General features: G+C 33.4%; 1 protein-coding gene across 3 annotated transcripts; it reads right to left on the bottom strand.

Moving 5' to 3' along the window:
• On the bottom strand, positions 510 to 10,305 carry LOC109718373. Of its 3 annotated transcripts, none has more exons than XM_020244580.1 (13): positions 10,149 to 10,305; positions 9,780 to 10,043; positions 9,400 to 9,559; positions 9,008 to 9,208; positions 8,479 to 8,540; positions 8,238 to 8,289; positions 7,661 to 7,725; positions 7,465 to 7,551; positions 6,476 to 6,526; positions 5,754 to 5,993; positions 1,439 to 1,532; positions 1,186 to 1,326; positions 510 to 831 (listed from the first exon to the last, which is right to left on the bottom strand). In XM_020244580.1, exons 2-13 carry the CDS (start codon positions 9,963 to 9,965, stop codon positions 752 to 754), a joined length of 1,419 nt encoding a protein of 472 aa, XP_020100169.1. In that variant the 5' UTR covers positions 9,966 to 10,043; positions 10,149 to 10,305; the 3' UTR covers positions 510 to 751. The 3 variants fall into 3 exon arrangements, with proteins under 3 accessions (XP_020100169.1, XP_020100168.1, XP_020100167.1); XM_020244579.1 differs by having other exon boundaries at positions 9,780 to 10,047; positions 10,149 to 10,303; XM_020244578.1 differs by lacking the exon at positions 10,149 to 10,305 and having other exon boundaries at positions 9,780 to 10,142.

Here is a 16,142-nt window from a genome sequence, read left to right as displayed (position 1 = left end):
GTTTGTCTTCGAGTTAGAAGCTTGTTTTAGATACTTGCCACAACAAAAGATATGTACTTTTATTTGTTGAATTCTTGGATCTCTGCTTTCGGAGTAGAGAAATGGTCAAAACTGTTGCGACAAACGCACAAATTGAAACGAAGTAGAGAATACAAAATAATCAAACCACAAGTAGAAATAAAAAAGAACACATAGATTTACGGGAAAAATTTTTTGCAGGAAAAAAGTCACGGGTGAGAACAGAAAATTTTACTATCGAAAAGAGAATACAATATTCGAGTATAACCAACAACAATCTGTCGCCTCTAGGGCAAAAAAACGAGAAAGAAAAATTCTTAATGGGTTTTGGATTCGATCCGACCACAGAAATTTATTTTTCTTCAACAACTTATTTTTCAAATTGATCACTCCCACCACGAAACTATCAGCTAGTCGAAGTCCTGAATTAAAATCGATTATCAATTTCAAGTCACATCAAGCAAAAACAATGTTAAAACTTATGCTAAAAGTAAATAAATAATTGTAACTTTTTATTATAAATGCACCATCGGTGTAGAAACAAATCACTCGTTTTATAATCGCAATAGTAGAGTAAAGAGCAACTATTTTGCAGGTTAGCGAGGAGCTAACACATGCATACAAGATATTATTGCTAGAATAGAAGAAGAGGTCAGGTCAATTAGGTATTGACCTACACATTCTTTCATTGATAATTAACTACTATTTCTTTTCTTTTTTTTTCCCTTTCCCTTCATTTCTCACAAAAGTTGAGAAATCCCATGTACTCATGCTTCTTGATCATGGAGATCGTCTTTTCAGTGCCCACAACACCTGAATTAAAAAAGGAAAAGAAAAAAAAAATGATTAGCAGAAGATTAGAAGCCCGTTTACGTATAACAAACGCGAATTTAAATTACTCGACAAAGCTTTTGAGATATTGAACAGCAAATAAGTCTTAAAAACCAAACTACCGTTCTCTAGCAACTTGAGTTCTCAAGGCGAGATGTGCCCTGTAGTGTAAAATATAAAATGTACAGAAGCCATTTTTGGCCTCATTCTATACATATGTTACCACGCCAAACAGCTATGTTTTCGTAAAAGAGAAAGCTTAAGCAGATGGAGAATGACTTTGTCGTATTTTATTTTAACTAATAATAGGTGGGAGAGTAATTTTGTTGAACGTACCCATCATTAGAGCGCTCGCGAAGATGACGGAGGAGAGGATGAAGACGATGATCGACGCCCTCCCCAGCCACTTCACCAGCTTTCTCACAATGAACTGCCCCCAGAAGCCGGCCAACACCGACACCGCGATTAGATAAAGCGCTGCAAACAATTTGGATATATATTCTGCTTATTCGCGTGCTCGTATGTTGAATATAAAATATTAAAACACCGCACGCATGTATATACGGTTACTTCACAATGTCGTATGTACCGTAAGGAATGGGAAATCTCCTGAGGAAGTAGAATTCGAAGACGGAGAGTGAGGCGGAGAACATCATCACAAATGTTGCCGTAGCACTTGCCACCTGCAGTACAATCAGGGAGAAAAATAAGTTAAGCTTAGGAAACCAAATATCAATTAATAAACATGTGTATGAGTTACTGATGCCCGTAACTAAGGATGAAAACATGAAGTATATATTTGTTAGGTGTCAACACAAAATATAATTGCAGATACAGAATTAAAAAATTCACACACACACACACACAAGAACATATATATATATATATATAGAATTGAGCTCCTACCTTTTTAAAAGTATCAAGTCATTGGTGCTTGTAAGTTTTTGACCCTTGGATTAAGGAATGTACAGTTAGAATGATGTGGCCCCCTTAGGGTTGAGTGGTTAGTTGGTTGAATAGTATAATCTAACGGGTGAAAATGATCAAAGGTGCATATCTAATGGTAAAAAATTCACAAGCACCAAGTGCTTGGTACTTTTACAAATATAGAGTTGAGCTACAATACTATCTGTAGTAAACGAGTCGTTTTACTACCGATTTGTTTTCGATGATAGAACTTCCAAATTGACGATCGGTTCCGTTGAATATGATCTATACCACTTGAAGTATTTAGAAATCAAATTTCAAATCTTTTCGACATTATTTGCCTAATGATCAAAGGGTTTCAAAATTTGCAATTTTAATGGTCGACAAGAGGCGTTTTCTCGTTTAACGGCGTAAAGATATCCAAATCAATTGAATTTTTGTTAGAAAATTCTTTAAACTATTTAAAACAAGATCTATACTCTTGATCTTGATTACAAGACTCCTATTATCATTTTTTAAAGAGTATTCATTTTTCTGTTCACTTGATGGATAAAAGAATAATATCGAAAGTGCGTGAAATTTGATTTCAAGATAGTTTAAATGATTTAGATCATATTTAACGGAGCCGATCGTCAATTTGGAAGCTCTATCATCGAAAACAAATCGGTAGTAAAACGACTCGTTTACTACCGATAGTATTCTAGCTCAACTCTATATATATATATATATATATATATAGCAATGCACCTATACACCAAATAAATCTTAGCCCTTAAATTTTTTAAAATGCACAGTAGTGATGCATCTTTTATAAAGGGGTGACCGGCTTAAATTTTTTAAAATGGACTGTAGTGATGCATCTTTTATAAAGGGGTGACCGGCTTTTGTTGTCACCGGTACCGATCACCCCCCCTACCGAAGGCAAAAACTTCCTCTTTACATGGAGTTGCACTGAGGGTATTTTCGTAAATTCTCATCATCATAATATACCATCATTGTAAATACAGAATATTCCATCTTTCTCTTTTAATATTCCATCTTTGCATAATTACCTTTACTAAATTTGATTTTCTTTACTAATGAATCATATTCAAATTCAAAATATAAAATGATGCATTATTGAAAGGATTTAGCCTATCCGTTATTTTTGAGCCTGACTTTTAGTCTTTGTAAAATAGTTTGGTCCACGAAACCGGTTTTATCCAACTAAGAATATTGTGACCCTCTTAAATACCTACAATAATAGTTGAATTTTAAATTACAACCAAACTGTAAATTTAAATTCAAAACAACATTTAAAACTTTATAAATCAAATTCAATTTTTTTGAATATAAAAGACAAATTTAAAATAAAACTTTTAGTTCCAATTCAAAATTTCAATTTAAATCAAAATTTAAAATTTGGCTTTAAGGTTAAATGTTCAATTTAGATTCCAATTTAAAAGTTTAATATAAATTTCAAAATTAAAATTTTACATTACAATACCAATTTCAAAAATTAAATTTAAATTCAATATTATTTTGAGCTGGATACTTAATAAATTGGATATCATCTAATTTGGTAAGTTATCAAAGTAAATAAGATATTTAATATTTAAAGTATGCTGACAAATTTGGTATATACTAATTTTTTTTCTAATATTGTCATGTTAATTAATTCAAATCAGTAACGTGTTCAACAAGTTACTTTATGTAAATCCCAACTATACCTTTTACTAATTAAGAAATTAAATTTTAATATTTATAGTGTATTGAAGCATTTCTCATATATATATATATATATAGAGGAAAGTTAAAACTGATTCTAATACTATATTATTCAAAAAATTAATCGGACAAAAAATGGGCTAAGACACAATTATAACATTTGGAATAAGGGGAACTTAATAATTAAGAGGAGTAGGTTAAAAAAAGGAAAAACTTCAAATACCCTCCTTGTGGTTTTACTCTTTCTCATTTTACTATCCTGTGCTTTAAAGTGTATCAAGTTAGTACNATATATATATATATATATATATATATATATATATAGAGGAAAGTTTAAAACTGATTCTGATACTATATTATTCAAAAAATTAATCTGACAAAAAATGGGCTAAGACACATTTATAACATTTGGAATAAGGGGAACTTAATAATTAAGAGGGGTATGTTAAAAAAAAAGAAAAATGCTAAATGTACGCCCGTCAAGGGGTGTAAGATCTACACCTCACCCATCCAATGAGTGGGGTGATGTCCACTAGTCACATCAAGTGACTAGTGCTTTCATCCTACCTTTTGGATGGGTGAGGTGTAGATCTTACACCCATAATGAGATGTACCTCTAGCATTACTCAAAAAGAAAAAGAAAAACTTCAAATATCCTTCTTGTGATTTTACTCTTTCTCATTTTAGTACCATGTGCTTTAAAGTGTATCAAGTTAGTACCTGTGGTTTTGCATTTTCTCACTTTAGTACCCAGTGGTTTAAAGCGTATCAAGTTAGTACCTTGTGGTTTCGCACTTTTTCACTTTAGTATTATGTGGTTTAATATTTCATTAAGAAAAAAATAAAATCACATGGTACTAACTTAATATAAAAATAAAATCATAGGGTATTAACTTGATACAAAAATAAATCACAGAGTACTAACTTGATACACTTTAAACTATATGGTACTAAAATGAGAAAGTGCGAAACCACATGGTACTTAATAAACTTTAAATCATATGATACTAAAATAAAAAGTGCGAAACCACCTATGTTTTTTTTTGAAGTCTCCCCCGAAAAAAAAAGAAAAGAAAAAAAAGAAGAAAAAAAAAGAGCATGTTGTCTATGAACCAATGAATGCTTAGCTGGGTTCGCTGTCACGGCCAATCAATGATGGGAATAGACAAACCAGCTTCTTGGATTTTAGCTTTTAGAAAAAGCCAAAGCCCAAAGCTGAGATTGTACCACGTGATAAGAAACGAACATGATTTTTTTTTAAAAAAATAAGGGTGTACATTATGCTATATATTTAAATTAAAAAGTTGAGCAGATCAATATTTAATATTTACAGAAAAATAGATATAATGTATCTTGTTAGGATTTAAGTTTTGTTATCATATAAAATTGAAAAAAGATACGACAATAATAATTTTCTAAACTAAGCCTAATTAATGCACTTTTCTACATACATACCGTGTAAGGCTAATATGCCTTTAGAAGCACGAAGTTCTCCGTGCTTTAAAGTCGTCTTCGATGTTGAAATTTTCGACTCGATGTTGGAATTTTCGAATCGACGATCGGCTCCATTAAACTTAATTTAGAGTATTTAAAGTACCTTAAAAAATAAAATTCATAATTTTTTTATATCATTTGTCTAGTGATCGAAGGGGCTCAACATCAACGGCTGAAAATAAAAATTTCACAAAATGTGATGATATGACATTAAAATTTCAGATCAAAGATATTAATCTTATTTTATATAGTATAAAAAATTTTCTATCAAAATTTTATATAATTTTAATATTTCTACACTGTTAAACTTACAAACGGCTCATTACGATCATTAAAACTGTTGATTTTGAGTCCCTCCGATCACTAGGCAAATGATATCGAAAAATTGCGAAATTTATTTTCCATACATTTCAAATACTCTAGATCAGGTATAACGAAATCGATTATTGGTTTGAAAGTCTCAATATCGAGAACGATTTGAAAACACAGAGAGCTCTGTGTCTTTAAAAGCGTACTTACCTTACTCCATATATATACATTAATACATTATACGATTGTATTCCTAGCTTAGTCAAATCACTCTTTCTACGATTAGTCAAATATTTTGCAAGGCAAGGTTTGTGTAAATAGTACTATTGTACATGATTTAATTGACATTCGATTATGAACTAAAAATATGAAATAATTATAGAGTAAATTATTTAAGTAAAAAGTTCAAATAACAAATCACAATACCACGGAAGTAGAGAAACTATTTGTATGAAACAAATTTTTACCTGTGGGATTACACCAATCTCAAGGAGAAGGGGACCGAGGATGAAACCGCCACCGGAGCCGAGGAGTCCGCCGACGGTCCCTCCTAGCAAGCCACAGAGGGCGCAGAAGAGGAGCTGCGGTCCCGTCCACTCGATGGACGCCTCGCACACGCACTCTGAATTCCCGCACATCCGCCGCTCCCGGCTCTCCCTCCATAGCTTTACCGCCTCCCACACGAACACACTTAGCGCTACTGGAAACTACAAACCCGGCCACGGGCCACAAAATTAAATATTAGATAAAAATATATAGAACTTATCTGTAGCAGCGCACTTTTAATAAGTATACAACTTTTAAAAATTTCATGTTTCTATCTAACTTTACACAGTGCAGTGTTTGATTTTGCTCAATGAACATGCGAAAGACCTTAAATCTTCAAGATCTCCATTTATGAGTATTTTACCCCTTCACAAATAGAATTAATAATCATTTTATCTCTTCATATATAAATGACTTATTTACTTCAATTTTCTTTAATAAAAGTAAAAAAAAGTACTTTTTATAATGAAAAAGATATAATGATTAAAAAAAAACTAAATACATTTCGTCAAAAGATTTAAAATAACAGTTATTTTTAAAAAACTTAAACATCAATATTATGTAGTAGTTGGTTAATTGATTAATGTGTACGGAGATAATTCATTAATAATTTATCCAATTTAGAGTTTTGGATTTAGCTTACCTGCAAAATGTTGACCACCCAAAAGAAGCTGCTACAATTTTCTGACCAATTCTGCAACCACACCAAAAATCATTGAGATTCCTCTCAGAGGGCCCCAAAAAAAAAAGAGTAAAAAAAAAAGAAAAAAAAAGAAAGAGAAATGATTGTTTCCACCTATTGTATCTGTACATCTTATAAGTTGTGCTAAATAATTTAATATAAATATTTCTAAAATTAACAACTTGTCGGATACACATAATATAATATGTAATATTTAAAGGGTCTTAGAGAATTATTACAATTTTTGAATGCCTAGCTAGATATATTAATATTATTTGTTGACTTATAAGGCATTTAATACCGTAACATATACTAGTTTATATAATGTTGTAAAATTTGTTTGTAAGTATAACAGTATTCAAGACATAGGAGCTCAATTAAACAAGTGTTTGTAAGTATAACAGTATTCAAGTATCAATAACTCGATACTTTTAAAAGTATAGAAGCTCACCGACCGTCCCTAGAGCAAATGACAAAAGGCTTGGTGGTTGGTACCCGAGACCTAAGTTCGAATACTAGTTGATTCACATTTCNATATTAACAGGCCTTCAAACGACTATCCATCCCACATCCCTACCAAGTGTTTGAATTTTCCGAGAAGGGATCGAGAGAAAAGGAAAAGACCATGACATTTTGAAGCAGATTTCAGAAAGTTAACATGACATCGTGACACACCGTACAAGTGGTTACCCAGAAGAATATAAAACCAGCTACTACAGTCATCTAATTTTCAAGCTTTTACAATCCCATAGATTCTGCAATCAAATGGCTATTGAACTATCTTCATTAGCGTTGATCAGTATAGTTCTTCTGACAAAGTAGAAATTCGGTCAGATTGAGGATCCTAACGGATACTTAGTAGAGGACCAATTTTATCAGGTGAATGAAGACGAGCAAAAGGGGATAGGGGAGAGAGAGAGAGAGAGAGAGAGAGAGAGAGAGAGAGAGACCTTAAGGATTTGCAGAAGCAAGAAGGAGCACCATACAATGATCAGCACAAGAATCCCTTTCCACTTTATGTTGAACAACAAAACCTCCTTTCAGAAAAGAAAATTAAGCAATTTTAGTTCATGCAATTAATAAATGCAACATCTTCTTTATCTTTTGTACCAAAGATTTGCTTAAAAAGAGCTTTTACATATATACCAGTCCAGATTTCTCTGCTGGCTGAGGAAGAAGTGGTTCTTCGAACTCGGGTTTAATATTCACCACTGCATTCATCAAAACATGGCAATACAAATCAATATATAGTCGGTTGCACGCGAAGATAATGTTGTAGTTGCAATATTAATTAATCTATCTTTTCATGCATTAATTTTTCAAAAAGATGAAGAGCTTAAACTTGCAAAACAGAGGAAAAAGAGAGAGTTTCTTCGAATGATACGAAATAGACATACAAAAAAAAAAAAGAAGTTAAAACACCATTCTCGAATAGCTTAATTATGCCTTTAGATATCAATTGTTTTAACATAATATCAAAATAGGAGGTTCTAAGATCAAATCGGTCCCACGAGTTCCTAGTCATATTTAATTTTGTTTCATTTAACGGAAGCAATTACGTACGTCTATCAAGTCCGCGCAAACGAGGGAGTGTTGGCGTTCTCTTAAGGCTTAAGCTTTTAGGTATAATTAAGCAATAGTTTCGACATAATCGAAAACTGAAGCTAAGAGAAAACCATGAATTTTATTGGTCATGTGCACAACACCTGTTTAATTCACTTACCTTTCCTTTCATTGTTCTCTGTTTTTTCCTCCTCTTGCTTTTCCCTCTCCAACTGCACAAACCAAAGGTTAATACAAGTTACTAATTACGCGATTATTTAATTCTTGCCAATTTACTTTTCATGGTTATATGTAGCAATTATACAACATATAATAGTAAAAAAGAAGGAACATGAAATGAATAATACACATACATATACATACATGCATATATAAAAGGCAATTAATTACTAACACACAACCTTGAGTATGGTTTCCTGCTTCCACATCTGAATCCCCCTAAAGAAGGACCTGGAGGAAGTACCTGAACTCACAAATAGCATATAATAATAATAACAAAAAGTCAGTACCAATTAATTACCATGCATTAAAAATCTAATCCTAGGTATTGAGTAAATTATGCGAAGACAAAAAAGTCCAATCACATACCGCGCATTTACAATATGTTACCATCCTATGGATCAAAGTATAGCATTTTATTCTGCTATAATTTTTATTTCTGGTTTCTGCAAGAAAATCATCTATAAACAGCAGCAGCAAAGTAAGTACTAATTAACCACTAATTGCGCGTTAGAGTATAATACTTGACCATCAGGTGATTCACAAAGAATCTTAATGCCTAATTAAATCAGAAACTACAAAAGAACAAAGTGCTATACTTTGAATCACAGGATAGTGAGTTGTAAATAGGCTATAGTATAGCGACGGTTTATGAAGTTTTTCGTTATAGAAATTTAGAATAAGAGAATTAGTTGAAGCTGGACTAATAACCCATGAAGAGGATGATGGTGAGAACTGTGATGAGCCAGTAAGGAAAGATGACACTGAGCTCCACTCCAATGGTGATCCCCAGCATAAGCATGGGTTGAAACAACAAAGCCAGGTTGTAGTCGATGATCGGCACCTCCTTCGTCGGATGCGAGACTTGTAGATTGTACCAAACCGACGACGCCGATGCCCCCATTATCATACCTACACAATATTTAATAATTACCAGAGATTCATATCATAGGATATATCATTAGGGTAATATTAATTGTTCACGAATTGCTTATTTAGCTCAAAAATTTTCAGAAACTTCGGAAGTTTCAGCATAGAAAATAAGATGCGAAAACTAGCTGATTGATGATGACACTGCTATCATGAATAAAGTTCATACATACATTTGGAGAGGGCCGCGGCGGACTTGGTGTCGAAGCCAACGACAAGGTTGAGCATCGGAACGAAGATGCCGCCGCCCCCAACGCCGCCCACAGTGCCAAAGCCCGAGCCCAAGAACCCGATGACGGTCGCCACTACCGTCCTCCAGTTGAATTCCAAATCCTATATATAGATATATATTGTATACATACAAGTTTACCCACATATATATATATATAATCCGTGCGTGGTCTTTGCGCTTGTAACATAGTCTCCTCAGATAGGGTTGTAGAATGAATTACAAGAAGAAGAAGAAGAAGAAGAAGAAGAAGAAGAAGAAGAAGAGAAAGAAGAAGAAGAAGAAGAAGAAGAAGAAGAAGAAGAAGAAGAGATGATCACTCACTGGCCAAACTCGAACGCTTCGCGAAGAAAGAGAAAGTTGGTGGTCGTGAGATCCAAGCAGTGAGCTTTGGTGGTTGGAGAGGAAGAAGGCGGAGGCGATGGCGATCGAGGAGGCGGCGACAAGGTAAGTGACAAAACCCTTGCTGCAGCTGCTGCTGTTCATGATGCCAAGGCTGAAGCTATCCATGCTGCTGCTCTAGAAGTGCACTTTCGGAGATCCAACAAGCTCAGAGATATTTCTCTTCTATATATTTGTGCCTCCAACCTTTCTAATAGTTAAAACATGTATACATCATGTTACTGAGATGGAGAGGGGCAAATTAAGAAGAGTAGGGGAGGAGGTGGCCACATGCATGCACTGTTGTGTCACCTTACTGTTCAGATGTGTGCAGATAAGTATGATTGTATGAAACAATGTTTGCGTGTCTGTTATCATCTGTAACTTGTTCTCCTTTCTCTTTCATGAGTCATCACCGGGTAACTTTGATATGCTCAGTTATGAACTTGTGTGTGAATATTCCTAAATAAAATTCTGATTAGAGAAGTACATGATTGATTGATATATATATATATATATATATATATATATAAAAAGAGAGAGAGAGAGAGAGAGAGAGAGAGAGAGAGAGTTGAGCTAGAATGCTATCGATAACAAACGGGTTCCGTTGTCATCTATTTGTTTTCAATGATAGAGCCTCTAAATCGACAATCGGCACCGTTGAACATGATCTATACCACTTGAAGTGTTTACGAATCAAATTTCAAATCTTTTAGACATCATTTGCCTAATAATCAAAGGATTTTAAAATTTATAATTTTAATAGTTGATATGATGCGTTTTCTCGTTTAACGGCGTAAAGATATCCAAATCAATTGAATTTTTGTTAGAAAATTATTTAAACTATTTAAAACAAGATCAATACTCTTGATCTTGATTACAAGACTCCTATCATCATTTTTTAAAGAATATTTATTTTCAGCCGTTCGTTTTTTGTGTCCACTCGATGGATAAGAGAACAATATCGAAAATATATGAAATTTGATTTCTAAACACTTCATGTGGTATAAATCATGTTAAACGGTGCTGATCGTCAATTCAAAGGCTCCATCATCGAAAATAAATGTGTGGCAACGGAGCCCGTTTACTATCAATAGCATTCTAGCTCAACTCTATATATAAAGTTAAGCTAGAATACTCTCAAAAGCATCAAGGGGGTGATACTTTTGAGTTTTTAACCATTGGATGAAGAGATGCAGGGTTGAGATGATGGTGGTAGGTGGTGGTAAGTAAAATAGTGTTTGATTCAAGGGGTATTAGTAATTAAGGAGTAAATCCAAGAGCTAGAAACTTAGAAGAACCAAGGAGTTGGTGCTTTTAAAAGTATTCTAACTCAATTATATATATATATATATATATNCGGTGAGGTCGGTGAGGAGGGAGACGACGTCGACGGCGATGTCGGCGATGTCGTGGCCGAGGAGGCCAACGAGGGAGAGGACGGCATTGAGGGCGACGATCTCCGGGTAGAGAGCTCCGGTGCCCCGGCGTTCTTCCCTCTTCTTCGTCGCCGGCGAACCCGACCCCGCGCCGCCGCCGCCGTCGTCCGCTTCGATGATCCGAAGAGGAAGAGAAAGAGAAGGGAAGAGGAAAACTTTTGGAGGGATATATTTGTGAGGGTAAAATGGTCATTTCACGAATCCACTGTTAAAAAATAAATAGATCACTAACGGATGTTAACCGGAGGGACATATCTGCATAACTTAAGACTTTTGCAGGGACAACTTATGGAGTTTCCGTTTTGTAGGGATATTTTCGCAATTGGCTATGTTTGCAGGGAGCTGTATGCATTTGACCCATATTTTTAATAGCACTAAGCACTCGGTGCTATTAAGTTTTTCACCATTAAATTTATCTTTTGATCAAGTTTACTCTTTAGATCATGTTAATTATTTTAACAACCGCCTTCTAAATCTTAAGAGACCACTGTAATCACAACTCTATAATTTTTCATCCAAAGATTATAAATTTAATAGTAAAAGAATTCAAATACTATTAAACGTATTTTACAACAATTTTATGTATAGAGTCCAATTTGGATACTTTTAATAGTACAAGTATTTGGTGCTATTAAGTTTTTCACCATTAAATTTATTATTTGATCAATTTTATTTCTTAAATTATGTTATTCTATCAATCACCTACAAAACTCTAGGGAACCATTATTTAACTAAATTCTATAATTTTTCCTTCAAAATTATAAACTTAATAGTAAAAAAACTCAAATATTATTAAAAGTATGTTACAGCAATTCTATATATAGAGTCCAGCCGGAATACTGTTAAAAGCATTATCCTTTGGTCAATTTCACCCCTGCTATTTCATTAACCACCCACCAAACCGAGATTACTATCATTCTAACCCTATAATTTTTCATCTAATGGTTCATGTGAGTTCGATTAGGTCGTTGTTTCCAATAATTGGTTTCAAGATCGTGAGTTATGCTTCTGATTGGTCTAGTGCGATTAATTGTGTAGCTTTTGTGAATATAATGGATTCATAGAGGATTATTCTGGCAACATGGATATTATAGAGGTTAATTAGGGAAAGGAGGTGCAAGTTTGACACACGAGTTAGATAAGTCGATTTGCAGTGGCTGATTAAGAACTTATATACATAGTGTGTATCAAAGAACAGTCATAAATGATGATTTTCGATGCTACAATGTTTGGAGAGCCGAGATCAGTTCAAGAAGCGGAAATGTCTAACTAGTAAACACACAGCTCTATGTAAACATATCGAATAGCAAATATATTCTTACAAAGTTTAATTTTTCATATTTAAATATACTCGCTATTAGGATTCGCTAGAAAAATATGATTAATTATAGATAAAATATTTAATCCTAATAAGTAAATGAGATAAATTAATCTTTTTAGTCTTTTTATATTATTTGTAATGCTCCAATAGCCCCACTTCGGATGCGATACTGATTCCGATCCGTTTATATGAGGTCTACATGCTTGTAATAATAATTAGGCTTATGTATTTTGGTCTGGTTGTTTGGGCCTAACGATTTATTGTTGCTAGCGGGTCGGATCGTTATATTTGGTATCAGAGCCGAATATCAGCCGGAAATGTGAGAGCTAAGTATTATGCGGGACAAAGTGCTACACCAATGGGTTTGGTGGGAGCCACCTCTTGAACCCATAGGAATCATTTCTAGAATCTCACATCGCCTGGTAATTCTGATTTTGATCTGTCTGTCTAAATAGGGAGAGTTTGTAATGCCTCCAATAATCCCACATCGAATGGGATATTGATTCCGATTAGTTTATATGAGGCCTTGCACGCTAGTAATAATAATTGGGTTTAAGTATTATAGGTCGGTTGTTTGGGCCCATTGAATTATTATTGCTAGCGGGAATATTTCTATATAATTCTAGCAGTTGACAAAAATATTATTTTACTTATTTTCTATTATTTTTATTTGTCATGGGATATGTTTACGGAAAGCCGGTACAATATTTGTCATGGGATATGTTTACGGAAAGCCGGTACAAAATTAACCCAACATTACAACATGGCCTAGAGCCTTCGTACTTTAACTTTTAAATTGAGTAGGTTTCAACAAATATGTTAATTTATAGCTTGCTGGATTTGTTCCAACCACGTGAATCATGTACTATTTCTCACAAAAGATTAGATAAATAGTGGTCATCCAAACCTGCAATCCTACATGGATGCTCTCTCTCTCTCTCTCTCTCTCTCTCTCTCTCTCTCGCAAAATGAAATTAATTTCAGAGACCCCAGAAAAAAAAAAGGAAAGAAGAAAAAAAAAAAGATAAATTACAAAAAAAAAATCTTTCGCTAATAACTATTTTTTTATTTTATCCAATGTCATTCAAAAATCTACACTTTACTTTGTTAAAAAAAAAAAAATATCCACTTTGATCCAGCCGTCAATATTTCGTTAGGATTCCGTTTATATATTTTTTTTATACTCAAAATATTTCTAAAACTCTCCTTATTCCTCATCCTCGCAGCGCTGCCTCACCCTTGGCCGTGCAGCCTCACTCTCCGCCGCCTCACTCTCGCCCACCTCTTTGTCCATGCCTACACACACGCCCTCCGTTGTCTCGCCCTCACCCACCTTTTCGTCCACGTCCATCCCGAAAAATACGAGTAATTTGATTATTTATCACAGCATATCTCCTTACGAATATTTTTTATTTTTTAAAAGAATAAAATATAATTTTTTAAATGATAGAGGAAAAAAATAAAAAAGTAAGTATTGATCGAAATTTTTTTTATAATTTAGTCAAAAAAAAAAAAAAAAAACATCCGGAAGAGCGCCAGCTGTGTCTTTGCTTCTTCACATGGTGTTCTTGTCTCATTTACATGTGCTTCCAAATACTCTCTTGTGCTTAACTATTGTATTCCAGCTTGTGCTTTTTCTGCAGCAAAAGAAGTAAATAAAGCCCCTGTGAACTCCTCTACCCATCTCTTTCAACATAGATCACGCAATCAAAATAAATAGTTAGGATTAATTCTTTTTTAAATTCTCGGATTTTGATTTTTGATCATTTTGTTTTAGTGATATTTTAGATTTTTAAGGTTTTTACTATGAGAAATAAATTTTTAGAAATTAGGAATACGGTTTTAGAAGTTTTAAATTAGGATATGGTATATTTTGTATTGACAAAAATTGCTAAAATTTTGGGATTCGATTTACAATTGGATTTGTGTTTTGCTTTTATACAGACGCCGCGTTCGGTTAATATAAAAAGTTTTGAGAGTTGTTTAAAAAAGCATTTTCATCTTTGTCGAAAAATTAATTCTTTATGTATCTCTCTATTTTCGTCATTGTGCTTTTTCTCTCTCAACGTGGCCTTGGTCTTTATCACATCATGCACCTTCAAAGCTTCCTTATTTGACCATGTTGGAGACAAAATTGACCTTATTTCCCCTTAAAAGAGAGAGAGAGAGAAAATTGACCTTATTTCCCCTTAAGAGAGAGAGAGAGAGAGAGAGAGTGTTTTGAATTTGCTTGCTGATGCAACTGATATGATATATCTCCTCAAATAAATTAAGACAAATGGTTGGAAGGAATGATGAAGGTGCAAACATCACTAACATATACATTTTCAAGTTCTCTTTCTCTTCCTATCTAAGAAAGGGACAAAACAGATATTTGTTTTCTCTCTCTCAAAAAAAAAACAGATATTTGTCTACAACCCCAGGAAATTATAGGAGGCTTGCATCTTTATTTTTAGAAAAAACTTTAAATACCATCCATATAGTTTCACACTTTTTTTTGAGAGATAGGTAGCACGCTATCTGATTCGTTTATTTCATTTAGAAATAAACTTAGCTAGAAATGTGAATCAACTAGGATTCGAACTTGGGTCTCGGGTACCAACCACCAAGCTCTTTACAACTTGGGTTTCACACTTTTTTATTTTGGTATTCTGTGGTTTAAAGTGTATCAATTTACTATCTTGTGGTTTCGCACTTACTCACTTTAGTACCATGTGATTTAAAGTGCATCAATTTACTACTCTATGGTTTCTTTTTTTTTTTTTTCGTCGGCTCCTCTCTTAATATTTCATTAAATTATATACAAAAAACTTTAGATATCCTATCTACATTTATCAAATATTTACTTTAGTGTCCTTTCATTTTAACTTTATCACTGATTTTTTTTTTCTTCCGTTAATATTTTGTTAAATTATATACAAAAAACTTTAGATATCTTACTTAGGTTTATCGAATATTCACTTTAGTACCTTTTAATTTTAACTTTGCCATTGATTTAACGAGAAAAATTAGTAAAATAGATAATAAAAAGAGAAAAATAAAACCACAGGGTACTAGCTTTATACACTTTAAACTATATGATACTAAAGTGAGAAAGTACGGAACCATAGGGGCTAATATGATACACTTTAAACCATAAAATACTAAAGTAAGAAAGTGTGAAACCATAGGGGGTATTTGAAGTTTACCCTTATTTTTATACATCTAGCTTTTGTCTCCTTTATATTAGCCCTTACAAACATAAACTATATATGTATTTATGGATGGGATCTTACAACCTAATCATGAAATCTCACTGGATCATGTGGTGGCCAACCATCCAATCTCTGTTACCAATCATTTTTTATCGTTCCAATTGGAATATTGTGGTTGCTGTACCAAACAACGGCTAGTCAACCAAGTTATAATTAAGTCAAGCCAGTAGCCATTTAAGTGTTTGGTTGGGGGAAAAAAATTATTGTAGCAGTGGTAATATTTTATAAATCCAACTAAAATATCACCATTTGATTTAGCTTAATTTCCTAAGCTAATTTGATAGTCCATTCA

Source organism: Ananas comosus, linkage group 12, assembly GCF_001540865.1.
Source record: "Ananas comosus cultivar F153 linkage group 12, ASM154086v1, whole genome shotgun sequence".
In the NCBI taxonomy this organism is placed as follows: Eukaryota; Viridiplantae; Streptophyta; class Magnoliopsida; order Poales; family Bromeliaceae; genus Ananas; species Ananas comosus.
Note: the sequence above shows the minus strand (reverse complement) of the source record. Positions and strands in the feature narration are given on the sequence as shown.